This window comes from Rissa tridactyla, chromosome 9 (genome assembly GCF_028500815.1).
Source record: "Rissa tridactyla isolate bRisTri1 chromosome 9, bRisTri1.patW.cur.20221130, whole genome shotgun sequence".
NCBI lineage: Eukaryota > Metazoa > Chordata > Aves > Charadriiformes > Laridae > Rissa > Rissa tridactyla.
The window spans coordinates 46,849,390-46,863,643 of record NC_071474.1 but is presented as its reverse complement, the minus strand read 5'-3'; the positions used below and the strand labels follow the sequence as shown (position 1 = coordinate 46,863,643).

At 39.8% G+C, this 14,254-nt stretch overlaps 1 protein-coding gene across 7 annotated transcripts in view; it reads left to right on the top strand.

The window, feature by feature from the left end:
- LOC128914703 (ubiquitin carboxyl-terminal hydrolase 12-like) overlaps nt 1-12,039 on the top strand; it is a 31,805-nt gene extending 19,766 nt beyond the window's left edge. For 6 of the 7 annotated variants that reach the window (XM_054214121.1, XM_054214124.1, XM_054214126.1 and 3 more), the window contains 5 exons: nt 552-628; nt 1,540-1,623; nt 2,277-2,474; nt 4,492-4,570; nt 4,744-9,662. In XM_054214121.1, the coding sequence (XP_054070096.1) occupies nt 552-628; nt 1,540-1,623; nt 2,277-2,474; nt 4,492-4,570; nt 4,744-4,962 (657 nt within the window). In that variant the 3' untranslated portion in view covers nt 4,963-9,662. The other variant, XM_054214122.1, reaches the window with a different exon arrangement.
- Nucleotides 12,040-14,254: the final 2,215 nt, after the last annotated feature.

Here is a 14,254-nt window from a genome sequence, read left to right as displayed (position 1 = left end):
GTCTCAAGAATTTTCAAATTAAATGTGACTGTTCCACAAACAGAAAGATGGTTTTCTAACTGCTAACCCATTTAATTGAAAACCCATCTGCCTGTTTCTGCGTTTCCTGTAAGTATTTACTGTTAAACTTAGAAATGCAGCAGCAAGCTGTATCAGTCTACAAAGCAGAGTGGAATACAGTTAGAGCTTCTCCAGCTTGGAGAGCTGCGAGTGGTTAAAAACTTGGGTTTGCCAGTGAAGTGAGCAGATGTGTCTTAAGGGGGAGAGATGTTTTGCAAGAAAGGTTTTTGGGTTTGGGTTTTTTGGTGGGTTTTTTGTGGGCTTTGGCTTTTTTTTTTTTAATATTCCTCTCTGGATTGTAGCAACACATCAGATTATTTCTTCAGTTTTAGTTTACCTCAAAAAAGGGCTTTTGTGTGTGTGAATGTTTAATTTTTTTTTATCATGAAGTTGTCTACTTGCAACGAGGACGTTGCACCATTCCAGAAATGGTTAAAAGAAATCTGCCAGTTCTAAACTGTTATGAAATATTGCTTCTTATTTTTTTCAAGGTTAGTAGCAAAGATGAGGACTTTCTGGATCTATCGGTTGATGTGGAACAAAATACATCAATTACACACTGTCTAAGGTAAATGAAAATATTTGTGAATGGAAAAAATACCTGCCCTTGGTCAGAAGGAAAGAGCCAGCTTAGTCTCTCCATTGTGCAACAGCTGTAGGCTTTGACGTATGGTAAAATATGTTCTTTTCCAAGTGCTGTTCACTTTATCTTTATTGTGGATTTTTGAAGCGGCTGGTTTCTAAGTGGTTTTTAGTACTTAATGAGTACCATGATTTTTTAGTGGTATGTAAGATTGATTTTCACTTTCTTTTAGGGGGATTTTAATTTGTTCTAGCATATAGTCAGGCTTTACCAAAACTAAACATGTTGTATTTGGTTTCATAATCAATTCTTGTTTATTTTAATATTGTTATTGCATTTCAGTTGTGTGGACCTGATGTTTGTGGTCATACTTTTTTTTTTTTTTCCCCCCCTGGTAGAAATTTGCTCCATGTATTTGACTGCTGGATCCAAGGCTTACCAGCTGCTAGGATACTGCAAGTTGCGTATAGCATGTGGCTTTTTAATAGCTGATAATGATGTATAATTGCTAGGAGCTGAAAGATAATCCAAACTTTGTCTAGTCAGTGGCTAATGGCTCTAGGTCTTAGCATTTAATGTCTGCCGCCAAAGAAAACATGGAGTGGCTACCTGTGGGTACAAAACACGATCACCTTATTGCTGTTTATTACCTATTGTGTACGCAATTAATACCTGAGGGTGTAATTTCCAGATTTTTCCAGCTGAACGTTGATACTACATCCCAAGACTGGGACAAATGCACCTAAAATGTGTTTGGGAGTTAGGAGCGATATGAATAAGAGGAATTTCATCTTCTGTGTGTACTTTGGGTTTTCTCAGCATTATTAGCAGTAATATTTAACTGGATGGTCTGACTGAATATCCCTGCTTATCTGACTTTTCTTTCATTTCCACAGAGGATTTAGTAATACTGAAACTCTATGCAGTGAATATAAATACTATTGTGAGCAGTGCCGCAGTAAACAGGAAGCACAGAAGAGGTAAGCGTCAAATAGTCAGGCTAATGTAAATGTTCTCTTAAAACGGGCAGCTGTTGGAAAAATGCACCTTGTGGATTCAGTAAAAAGAAAATGTAATACCTTTTAGGTCTGTGTTTCGTGGGGAGGGGAGTAAGGAGAAGTAGAGAAACCAAATAACTTTGTGGCAACCTTATCAGAGAGAAATGAAGAGATTAATTTTGTATTCCTCCCAGAAGAGCTTATATCTGGTGCTTCCAGACATTCGCATTTTCCCCAGTTAGCATTAATCAGCTTAAAGCCAGTGAAAACCATCCCATCTGCTTTCACTACGAATACTATATACAAAAATCTTATTTCTCACCTCATACTCGGTCACAGCCAGAGCAGCAAGACAGATTTATTCCATCTCTTCCTTTCTGTCGATGTGATGAAAATTTGATGTTTTCAACACAGACAGTTGCCGTGCGTTCAGATGTCAGTTGTGTAGGTAATCTTTCAGAGTAAATATTGCCTGTTCTCACGGGAATGAGAAAAGCAGCCTTTTGAAAAACTTCATCAACATTTTAGATGCCTTTTAAAAAGCTTCTTCATATTGAAACTGTTCTTGAACCAAGCTTTGGTTTAGGTGATCTGCTAATAACCTGTTCTTTTTTTAACTTATTTTTGTGGTTCAGAATGAGAGTGAAAAAGTTGCCCATGATTCTAGCTCTGCACTTAAAAAGGTTCAAATACATGGACCAGCTGCATCGATACACCAAACTCTCCTACCGTGTAGTCTTTCCCTTGGAGCTACGGCTCTTTAACACTTCAGGAGATGCTACAAATCCTGACAGAATGTATGACCTTGTGGCTGTAGTTGTTCACTGTGGCAGGTATGTTGGTTTTGTGCTTTCTGGACCTTAAATTAAATGCTGTTCCTTGAAATTTAAAAGGAGTCTGTCATTCATGTGCCATTTTATAACAGTACAGTGGCTGACAATATGGGAGCATGCTCAGCAGTGTCAGAGCTAGTTGTCTGAAAGTATTTTGGTTTTTTTTTTAAAATTGTTTTGATCTTTTTTTACTACTTTTCTACTGCTTTAAATTTTGCTTTCTGAGTACACAGTCCAAGGTTTGCTCTTCTAACAGCTTTCAAATCTGGTGGCAATTCAGACTAGATTTTTTTTGAGCTCTAGCAAAGAGCAATCTTTAAAAAAAAAAACAAGAAAAAACCACCACCCCCAACCCAACTTTCCAGGAAAGCTAAAATGAAAAAAAGAAAAAAAATCTTGGAAAAACACTTACTGAAATAGAATTCAGTTGCAGTTCTCGTGTTGCTACTGGCTAAACCATCGAAGTTTTAGAAGCTGGTGCCACCATGTGGAATTAACTGTGTACTGCTGATTTTTAAAAATATCCTCATTCTCTTTAATAGTTTGTTTTTTTTTTTGTCGTTGTAATGGCTTTAATTCTATTTCTAAAAGCACAGAAGAAAAATTTTTAAGCACTTTTAGAAAAGAAGCAGTCATGGAAGGCAAAAAAATATAACTGCCTTCTGGAAGTTTGACTTTTAAAGTAATATGTTATTACAGAACACAAATGCTTTGAAATATCTTTATGAGGAGCAAGACAATATAAATAACATTCTAATACTGCATAGATTTAGTATAAATAAACTACATATAATTCTAGGTGATTTTTGTTGTGGTATAGTTGTGCTGGTTTTTATTTATTTTTATCATTTTAAGATCTCATCCTATGCGTTTTCTTCTATAGAATCTTAATTTGCTATACCTGTAACTGCACTGTTTTGTTTTAACAACGGTGATTAATAGTTCAGATGTACTAAATATTTGCTTTTTCTTCTCAATCCCATTGTCTTGTAGGGGCTTTTAGGAATCCTGTGACTCTTCTGGTTTCAATTCTTACTAGGAACTTACCAAAGACTTAAGATAAACTATATTTTCTAAATATTTGAGTTCTCAGGACTTGTTTTAAATATTTTTGCCCTTACAGTTTTACTTTTCATGTAGTTGCTCTAAACAAAGAAATTTCATTCTGTGACAGGTCATGTGTTTAAGTATATCATTAATTCTGGAAGGGTTAGAGAAGTACTTTCTTTTGCCTGAAGCTGATAGGAATATAGGTTGTTTTAAAGCCTGATGTAGGGGCTAAGTAAAAAGTAAAGCCAGAGAGGAGGGGAAGTTTTTTGTTTTTTTTTTCCACTGGAACTGTTCTCTCAGGATTTGAGGTTAGTAGATTGATAGCTCGTAGTTTTCCATCCATGTAGTTTATCCCAAACTGCCGCCTTTTCAGGGCAGTCCGCCTGCCTTTACTCTGCAGATCCATCTCATTTTGAGTTAGGCCACTTTGTTGTCCCTTGCCCTTCAAGGTAAACGTACAGGATAGAGGTGATAGAATCGGACTGGGAAACTGCCACCGGAAAAGAGGGAACAGCAGTTACAGAAAGCCTGTCTGCAGTCAGCCATAGGCTAGAACACACTAAAAATTAAAAAAAAAAAATCTCCTGTGCAAATAAAATATTTCAGACAGTTATTAAAATTTTTGAATGGTGGGTCAGAATACTCAGCAGTGATGAATGCAACAAAACCGTGATTGAAATAACTGGCTTCTGATTTTGTTTTTTGATAGACACGAATGACTATCTGAAATATTTACGAATTTGTGTATGTTGATGATACTGTATTTGCAAGTGGCAAAGGCAGAAATTTTAATTCAAGCAATTTGGCAAAGTCTAAGAATCTAAACAATGTTATGAGTACTATTCGACAACATTAAGAGCCAGGAAATCTAAGTCTGCCAGTAATAGCGATAATCATGGGGGAGGGCAGTGGTCCTGCCTTTGTAGGTGCAAGAGTAATAAGTCTTCGATCCTTTTTTTTCTGGCAGTGGTCCAAATCGTGGACATTATATCACCATTGTGAAGAGCCATGGCTTTTGGTTGCTGTTTGATGATGACATTGTAGAGGTAGGTCTGCTTTTACGTGGTGAAAACAAGCGTAGACGGCATCACTCTCCAGCTCTGTTTTTATGTCTGGGATTAGCTTTGGCACCTGTGAGAGTATTTTGGGAAAACGTGCACGGAATAATTCTGGACATTTCAAAAGTAAACTTGAGCATTTTTGTGCATTTTTGTTATAGAAGTATTGTGGAGAAGGGCAAAGCGGCATGAGGGCTGTATTGACACCTCAGACACGGGGTGGTGTGCACCTGTTCACGCTGAAATACCACAATTGTCTTATTCAAGATCTGAAAAGCTCTTACTTCAGCCCACCTTTTGGGCTTCTTTTTGACGCTAACCCGCTTTGTGCTAGTTGCATTTCATTGCTGCATTTAAGAACTTCTAACCTTTCTTTGTAAGCAGTTTTCCCGCACAAATTGAAGTGTAGAAAAGCTGCAGAAAAAGATTTGGAAGACGGTAGAAAGGTCCTGAGAGTACGCCAAGATGTTTGGGCTATTGGCAGTGATGTTTAAACAGGCTGCTTAAGCAAATTTTCACTTACCTTTTCTACTAATGTATCTGTAAAGACTAATACCCCAAATATTCATATATCCGTGTACTTCACATAATTATTAAGCAAATATTAAACAGTAGAACAAATGCCACAGTGGAACAAGTTTTTGTAAAGATGAAATTGTACTGTTTGCCTCCGAGATTTCATGGTCAAGGTTAAGGCCTGATGCTGAGTGTCTAAATAGGTACAGCAAAATTCTTGCTTGGGTTGAAATAAAAATGATGTACTACATTCTCCAGTTGTTTTTTTTTTGTTTTTTTTTTTGATCTTTGCTTAGCTTTGAGCATCAGGGGTGACTTGCCTGTGATTTGGATAGCTGCTATGACTATGAACAGTTGTCTTTCTCCCATTATTATATTTTAAAGGTTATTTTCCTCTGTTTCTGTCATGGACGAAGTATGTAATTGTGTCAGCTACTTTTGGAAATAGCGTTCACTTCAATATTTTTAAGTGCAAGTATTCCCTGTCTTTTCCACTCGGGAGATAAACTTTACATGTTAAAAGTAGATGTAAAATAACCACCTTGTGGTTCTATACTTGTTTTCTATCAGTCACTCCCGAGTTGTATCTTAGCTTTTAGGTCAAAACAGAGTTTGGTTTTACCAGCACACACTGTTGACACTTTTATAGATGTGCTAAAACATAGTTTTTTAAATATGTGCGGTCTGTTATTGGACGACAGATTCAAGGAGCTGTCACAAGTAAGCTAGCACATAGTTCCTTTCTCCTGGAGGGATGCTTTTTTCCCCTTTAAGTTGCTTTTCTAACTGTAATCATGGCTTGCTGTTTTTTAAGTTCATCTTCTTTTCTTTTACAGAGTTTATCTAAAATGCTGTAAAAATAAAGCTCTTTGATCTGAAATTTCTACTTTTTGTGATTTCCATGGCTCTTTGAGTTTTCACTGTCTTGATTACAATTAGCAACGTAGCCCTGTCCTGTAGCACTACCTTTGCCCCAGCTGCGGATCCAGAAGTTTACAATTCCTTTTCCCGCTCGAAGATTCTCCCTGGTTGGCGTTTGCATGTGTTGTTACTTTTCTGTGAAATTTAGGCTTTGTTTTTCCTACCAGTGGAGGGCGTGAAATGTTGCACGTGAGTTTTGCACATGAGTTATTTGAGATCTTTGGCCCTTTCCGATGGCTGGTTGCTCCTTGACCCGCTTTGAAGAGCATAGGGTAAGGATTTCTGCTGGGCTTGTCCCCGAGGATCTCTGCGCTGACTGTCCTTTGTAGCTGCTCCTGCCTTCTAAGTGTGTGATGAACATGAAGCTTGCATCCCACCTCTCTCTATCTAGGAAGTACCAACCTTTCTCTTTCCTTGACCTTCTGGAACTGACCTGAGTTTCTGGCGATTCAGTGCTTAAGGAGAACAGGGTAGTGGAGGCTGCTCTTCCTCTCCTGATGCTACAGGCTGCTGGAAGAAGTAGCTGCAGTTTTACTCATCTGCTCGCTCTCTCCCCGCTTAGTCATCAGCTCTTGAGAGTTAGTTCCTTACTAGTGCTGTAGGCTATTCACTGAAAAAGTGAAGGAAAGCCGCAAGTACTTCTGTCAGTTCCATCTGCTGCCTAAAGAGATTTAAATGTCTGCTCTGAACTTGACCAAGTACTGTTTTCAAACTGCTTGGGATTGGCCATAAGGTGACATTGTTATGTATGATATTGTTATGTATGACATTACAGAGGTCGTCCTCAAAAATGGAGTGGCAAAAAGCCCACAAAGCCCCAAATCCTCTGAATGTGAATTCTGTGTAAATTTCTGGGTTTAGGGCTAACCACAGGAGCCTTGTACTCCTCACAGACTTAAGACACTGAAAAGAGATTTAAAAAAAAATTTTGTACAGCTTTGGAGACTTAACATTCTAGGTGTGAACTGGCTACATAACAAACCATGTGTTAGTCAGCAGACTTCAGAAGATGAGTCCAAAGCCCTTGTACCTGTATACAGATAGCGCAAATGAAAGAGAACGCAAGAGAAAGCTTTTCCCCCTTAAATACAGTTAAAAAGCCTTGTTGCATTTTTGGCAAGTGCTATGAATTAATAGCCCTGAACTGTCAATAGGAAGTAGTTTATCCTTATTACCCACTAAATGTCAGAAGTGGTGAAGTCATATTTATTTATCTATTTGGATTTGGTTGGAAGGCCAACTTTCAATTAAATGGAAGATAGAGAATAACCAAACATACTACAGCATATGTGAAAAGCAACTGCATCAAATCCAGGAGGCAAATCAGTCCAAATGGGATACTGTGCCAAGCAAAATTAATTGAGAAACCTGAGTAAATGATCTCTGGCTAATTTGACATGTTGTCATTAGAGCAGCTAAGTGATACATCACAGTGACAACGTTTGTCTGAAACAGAGAGGGAAAGGTGTCCATCCAGGGAGTTCTCCAAATGGAAAAAAGGGGGAAAATGATTTTCTATGTCTTCGCTTAAATATTTATTCAGAGATTTGCAGCATTCAGTTGAATGGTATGCAAGAAAAGGATTTGGTTTGGGGAACCAGAATAGTTGTCTGGAAATGAGTAAAGGATATTTAAGCTCAGTTAACAGGAAAAATCATCTTAATGCCGGGTGAGGCTGCAGAATCCTAAACGTAGTTGTGAAACCATCGACTGGTTGTTACTCTGAAGCTGCAACTGGGTAAAATTTTCATGTCCACAATAGATGTGGTCAACTAAGGATGGGAAGAACAGAGTCTATATAATCCTCTTACATTTCCACTGTGTTTTCTATGGATAGTGAAATTAAAAAAGGAAGTCAGTTTTGCCATGATAAAACTAAAAATATCTGTAGGATGAATTAATCTATATGAAATGTTTGAGTTGCATTCAAAATGAGTAGTGGAAATAGACTTGATTGCATGGCAAGTTAGTTGACACTTAAAATAAAACATGTTTGAGCTGTCTGCTAAAAATATTACAAGGACTGAAGGATGTTCTTTTGCTATTTTTTTTGTTAAAATGTGTATCTAACAGTTTATAGTAGACGTTATGCTAATAAATTGTGTGAAAATGCAAAAGCCTGCAGTATGGCATTTCAACTTCTCTGAAGTCCTTAAATGGAGAAGAAAGACAAAACACTTTTTTTTTTTTTTTTTTTTAAATGGTGTTTAACGAAACTATTCTGCAGCTCTGGCCTGTGGTTGATGCATCTTCTGGAAACCTACTGACTATGTCTTTTTTTTCTTGTGCTTCAAAAAGGCTGGGAAAAGGATGGTCTAAACTTGCAGGTTGTTTGGCAGTGCCACTTAGAGAAGCCAATGCTTCTGTGTTTGCTGGTGGTGCTAACGTCTGCTCGGTGAGCAGTGATTTAGCACACTGCCAAACGGCTTCTGGAGCTGAGGAGGCTCCTTGATGGCGTCACAGTGTGGTCTCTTTCCTTTAAAATGTAAGCAAAAATTGGTCTCCACTACTCCCTCTCACCATCAATACAGGTGTTCAGCCCAGCACCTCTCGAATCCTAAACGTTTCTTTGCTTCCTCAACTTTATTCCTTGGGGAATAAAGGGTAACTTTAAGCTAGTCTCCCTTTGGTCCTCCACAACAAATTCAGGCTACTTGAGCCTCTCATCTCTGCAGATGCAGAATCCTAAAGGTACTTTAAAATACTGCAACGCAGTGGAGTGCTGAGCAACACGGGTCACTGGGAGTATTTTATTTCAGATTTTGGTCTCTACGCTTGCTCTCCTCTGACTGCAGAATCAAATTCAGTAGTGTGAAGCCCATCAGTCTCAGGAGCGGGATCAAGACTATAGAATTTGCATCTTTAAAAGCCCTTTAAAATGCCCTACAGGCCTTGCTGCATGGAGTATAAAATGAAAGACTGCTTTTCTGCACATAGTTCACAACTTTAAATATAAACAGACCATTTAATACTATTAATATGGCAAATATTTCTCTTAAAACACAAACCTGGTGATAATATTCCAGTAGGCATTGTACCAGCAAATCCTAAGGAAGGAGAGCTCTTGTAAGACCAGGAGATCATAATCAGATGAGATCCACAGATTTCATGGTATAATTACCAGCAGCGCTTGCAGGACTTCTCTATGTAAGAGGGTCACAAGAACTTTAAAATCCAGAGTTATTTTAGCTGAATTAACGTTAATCTGCTCAAGATGCTCCTTATGTACTCCCAACTGTACAAAAATCTTCTTTGCTGATCAGTGCTTATTTTCCGTTACGTTACAAACCTTTAGTCAGGAAAGGTGACACCAGTCTGAATGAGAAAGCAAATATAAAAAATGTCATGAACTCTTTTTAAGGATACATTTTTATGGATCCCTTTTTTTATACTCCAGCTTAAGAGTGCGCTACTTTTGCGAGGTTTATGATTTCATCTTGATTTCTTTTTTTTTTTCCAACAGTGAATATGGTATTAAGTGGAAAAAATGTTTTGTTCTATTTGGTTGGATTCAATGATACCAAAATATCCCTGTATTAATACTGCGTGGCTTTCCAGCATCACCTCCAAGAACTGAAAATAATGCTTTGTTTGGGGAAGGGATTCTTAAGGCGGTGTTTTGACTCAGGCTAATTATAACTCTCATTAATTTTCAGAAAATTGACGCCCAGGCCATTGAAGAGTTCTATGGGTTAACATCAGACATTTCCAAAAACTCAGAATCTGGATATATCCTCTTCTACCAGTCAAGAGACTAAGACAAAAGATACATGTATACAAATAAAAGAAAAAAAGGGATCAAGATATGTCCAAACGGAACATATTTGTCACAGCAGACGCAGTTCCTCGTTGTTGCTGTAGGACCAGGACAGATCCAGCAGGGCGAATAAAGGTTTCTCCCTGCCGTTTCGTGGAGGATTAGTGCTGACTGCCGTAACAAGAAGAGCTTTTGTTCCAGTTTTCTTTCTGGGCTTTTTTTACGTGCTATCTTCCAAAATCTGTGTTACCTCTACTTGAAACCTGGCTGCTTATTTGTTCATGAACTGAAGAAGAGATTTAAAAGTAGCGTTGTAGAATTTTTACCATTTAATGTTGGCCTGAGGCTATACCTTGGTTTCTACCATCGTCGTTTTTCTGTATTTTAGCAGAATGATTTCAATATTCAGTGTCAGCTGAAGGCATATTTTAGGATATGAACAGCAGCTGGTTGCTGGATATTTTTGGTGACTCAGACTTGAGAAGCAGTACAAAGCTAAGACATATTGGAAATGTCAAGTCTGTAATTTCTGTAAAAAAACAGACAAAAAACCCCTCTCTGTGCAGCATTGTAAGTTTCCCCGTTATGCATTATCTTGGGTTTAGATAACACTAACAGCGCTGCTTCTTTTTATGTTTTTATTTTTACTGTTCTGTTTCTTCTTCCGAAGGTGTAGAACTTTATCCACATTCTGCCTAGTCTCTGGTGCATTTTTCTCTTGAAGCAGAAGTTTTGACTCAAAGCCCCGTTGCTGCAGATTTCAGGGGAGCAGACAAGCAGTTACCTTGTGAAGACTATGTCTGGCAACCAGTTGCTGTAGAAAGTTTGAAGTTACAGCGTTTCTTGGAGCTATTGCGTAAACCAAAAGTGCCCTCATTCTGAAGCAGGATCTGTTTAACATTTCATTCGATACAGAGCAAACGGATGCAGCGAGCATTTTGAATCTATGCTAATACACAGAAACAGCACTAATTGTGAAGGGTTAACCGAGGGGAGCGTTATTTGTGTCACTAATCCAGTTGTTCTTAGTCTTTGAGATAATGAACAAGTAAGAAGGAAAACCAATCAGCCGACCTGGACATTACCTTGCTAAGTGTTCCTCATCCTCTGTGGGTAACGTTTGTATTGATCTGGGAATCATAACCACCCCCCTAAAACCGCTTCTGATTGTTTTACCTCTATAGGCCTTGCTTAACAGGGGAAATTGTTAGTCTTTTGAAGACTGAAATTAAGTAATTATCCGTTACGTATGTATATATTATAATCTCAAGGATAACTAGGATGAAAAGACTAAGGGAGTTTGTACGAAATCTCAGAAAATCTTCTGTAATTTTCTTCTTGACAAGTCCTGTTGCCGTGCCAAAGCTTGTCGCAGCTGGCTCTAAACTACCGGTGAAAATGAGTATTTTCTCTTCTTCATCTTGTTAGGTAACACGAGAGCTGTCCTCTGTGTGGTTGTTCCCAGCACAGCCGTTCATGGTATATACTGGTGATTGTTCTTCTTGAGGACATTTAACTTATGCAATTCTGTGGCTTGTACAGGATATAAAGTATTTTACCAAAATATTGTCCTCAGGAAAACAGCGTTTCACAAACATTCTCTTGTGGATGTATCTGTTTCTTCTTACCATGACCAGAAATGTAACGTTAGTAATTAACTCCTGTCTTCAAAATGCAAATTAATCATTACCATTGTATTCCGACTGGGTACAGGTTCCATTCTCCCGGCACATCTCCTCTTCCAGAAGCTAAAATATGGACGTTGGGTTTTTTAATTATTTTTTATTATACAGAGTACTGTCGTTTTCGGAGACATGTTCAATAACAGCAAACGTTCTTGCCATCTTGTTCCTATTGTGTGAAAATTGTTCCTGGCTAAGAGTCTTCTCCCCTTGTTCACGCACAAGCTGTGAGTCCTCTCCTGGTAGCGCTACCAGAAGCCTGTCATCACGAAGTCTTGCAAAAAATGAAAAAAAAAAGAGAGCACTGAGTTAAAAATTATCTAAACAGTAAATACAAAAATTAATGTAGTACACTAGACATGTATTTTGTATATCTGGTGAGACATTTTTACAAATAAAATACCTGACTGAGAGATAATATTGAAAGATATATACTATAGATTAAAAACTGCTAAAAGTGCACTTTTGCTACAGATTTATAAGGAGACTAAAAGGAATTAAATTGGAAGAGAATGGTGTGATGTTGCTTCTGTATAATAAATGACCCCACCTGTCTCCAATAAAGGTCATGTATGATCAAATGCACATGGCCCAAATGCTTTTCCTTGAATTTCAGTCCGAGGCAGAAATAAAAGGAATTGGTTTCTCGCTGGCTCTCCTTGGCTTCTCCCTCCGTGCTGCTGGCTGGGGGAGTCAAACCGCTGTATTTGCATCCATATAACCTGGGCATAAGCGGCTTAAACCAAGAGAAATGAAGAATTCGGTGTCATAGATTGTAATGGATGTGCTGGTAAACCGAGGAGAGGTTACGCAGGGCCTTTTCCCCTGACACCCATCCCGCTGCTGGTGTTCCTTAATCTCTTCATCATCCTCTCTGGCTCTGCCGTTGCCTTTCCCTGTGCTTTCCTTTTTCCTTCTCCCTCTTTCTCCCCTTGCTGTTGGACTCCATAGGACTTTGTTCCAAATATTTTCTGACTGATCTGGAACAGAGACATTTAAAAGCAAAAATAGTACCATATGCTTGGAGCTTTTCAGGTTTGTTGCGGGACAGGTCTTCGTTTTCTGTGTTGTTCACTGGAGTTCACTTTTAGAAGGGAATTAATTTGATCGAAGGCTGCTCCCGTGAGTGGGAATTCATGGGACTAGGGCAGAATGCAGCGGAAGCAAATGGGATTCGAAAATCACAGCTGCTCTGTAAAAACATGTTTTAAATCCAAACTACTGTCTGGTCCTTGTCCTGCTGGGTCACACATTAGCAATAAAGAAATGGGTCTAATTTTAACTCACTTCATTTTGTTGAGGGCAAACAACCCAAATCAGAATGTCTGAAAGCAGTGTGGGTTTAGCTTCGAGTACCGGTAGGGCAGGATTGATACTAGGATTTGGGGGTTGGTTTTGTCTCTTCGGCTCTTCTCCAGACCCTGGCGTGAGGGTGAAGATCAGCCCGTGGTGATCACTGGTCTCTGCCAACCAGCAGCATAAGCCAAACGCACCTGCGTTGCTATTTTACTTCCAGTTCAGTAGATCCTGTGGTTTGTTCGTGGAGAGGCTCTGCCCTAAAGGCTTCAGAAGCAGAGGTTGTTTCTGCATTGGTGTTCGTGCTCGGCATGTTCTAGTTACCAGCAGGAGCTTTTAAAGTCACCGTGCCAGCTCGGCTTAGGATGTGTTGAAAACAAATCATATTTGATTGGTACAAGAAAGAAAATAGACTAACAAAGGCCCCCGAGACAAGTAAAACCTTCCCATTGTAGTCCTCGGCATTCATCAAAAGGAAACAATCCCCTGAAACATAATTAATTCTCAACATGTAAAGTCCTGCTAGCATTTGCTGCTGTTGCGCTAATTAACCTTCGGGCTACTTCTGTCCGTTTCCCTCCTGCCTCTGCAAAATCAGTCCTAGCTGCAGGGTTTGTTTCCACCTACCGGCCGGCCTTTGGTTGGTTCCCGAAAGCAGCAGCCGAATGGCATTAGATGTCTACGGATGGGAGTTCAGGGGCCAGGAGGTTAAAAACGAAGCGGTACGGGTGGGAGAGCGTGAGGGTCATCTTGCCCTTTCTCTTCGGAAGAGAACGCTTCGCAAAGGAGAATGGTTTGATCCTTTCTACCATCCGGCCTTTCGTTTTAACGGACCGGCCTTTGTGCCGGCGCGTGTTTGGAGGGGACCTTTGCTGGCTCCGCCGCATCTGGCAAGCGGCTCGTGTGGCCAAGCGGGACCCAGCGGCCGTCGCTGCTGGAGGCTGTGTGCGCCCCGGAGCCCGCGGCAGCGCTGGGCACGCTGACACCGGCTTTCGGAGCACGGCAGGGCTCCTGCCGCCCGCGTCCCGCTGCTGCTTGTGGATCCTGTTGTGGGGTGCGCGAGGTTCCTGCACTGCCCCGGGCAGGGAACAGAAAACCCTGAAAGGGACGGATGAATTACGTAGTGGCAGCGTGTTATTTGAGTTGCTAATACTGAGCACATTAGTGGTTGTCAGTTGTTTTAAAAGCTCCTAAATACAAATAACAAACAGAAATACAAACCGCTGCAGCGGTTATCAGTACTTCAGCAATGTGTTCTCCCTTCATCTTTATCAGAGACAGTACAATCTGCTGGATTTTTGTCCAGAAACTACTAAAAACTGCATTAAGGTTATGAAAATCTGACTTTATGACCTTGGTGTAGGAGAATTGGTTACTTCTTGCAGAGCTTTGTCTTGAGAAGAAAGTGTAATGAGATCAGCTGGGCCGGGAGAGGTGGAACGTGGCGTTTGAGGAGGAGGGAGATGGACAGCCCCGTTTCCTCCTGTGGTCCCCAAGAGA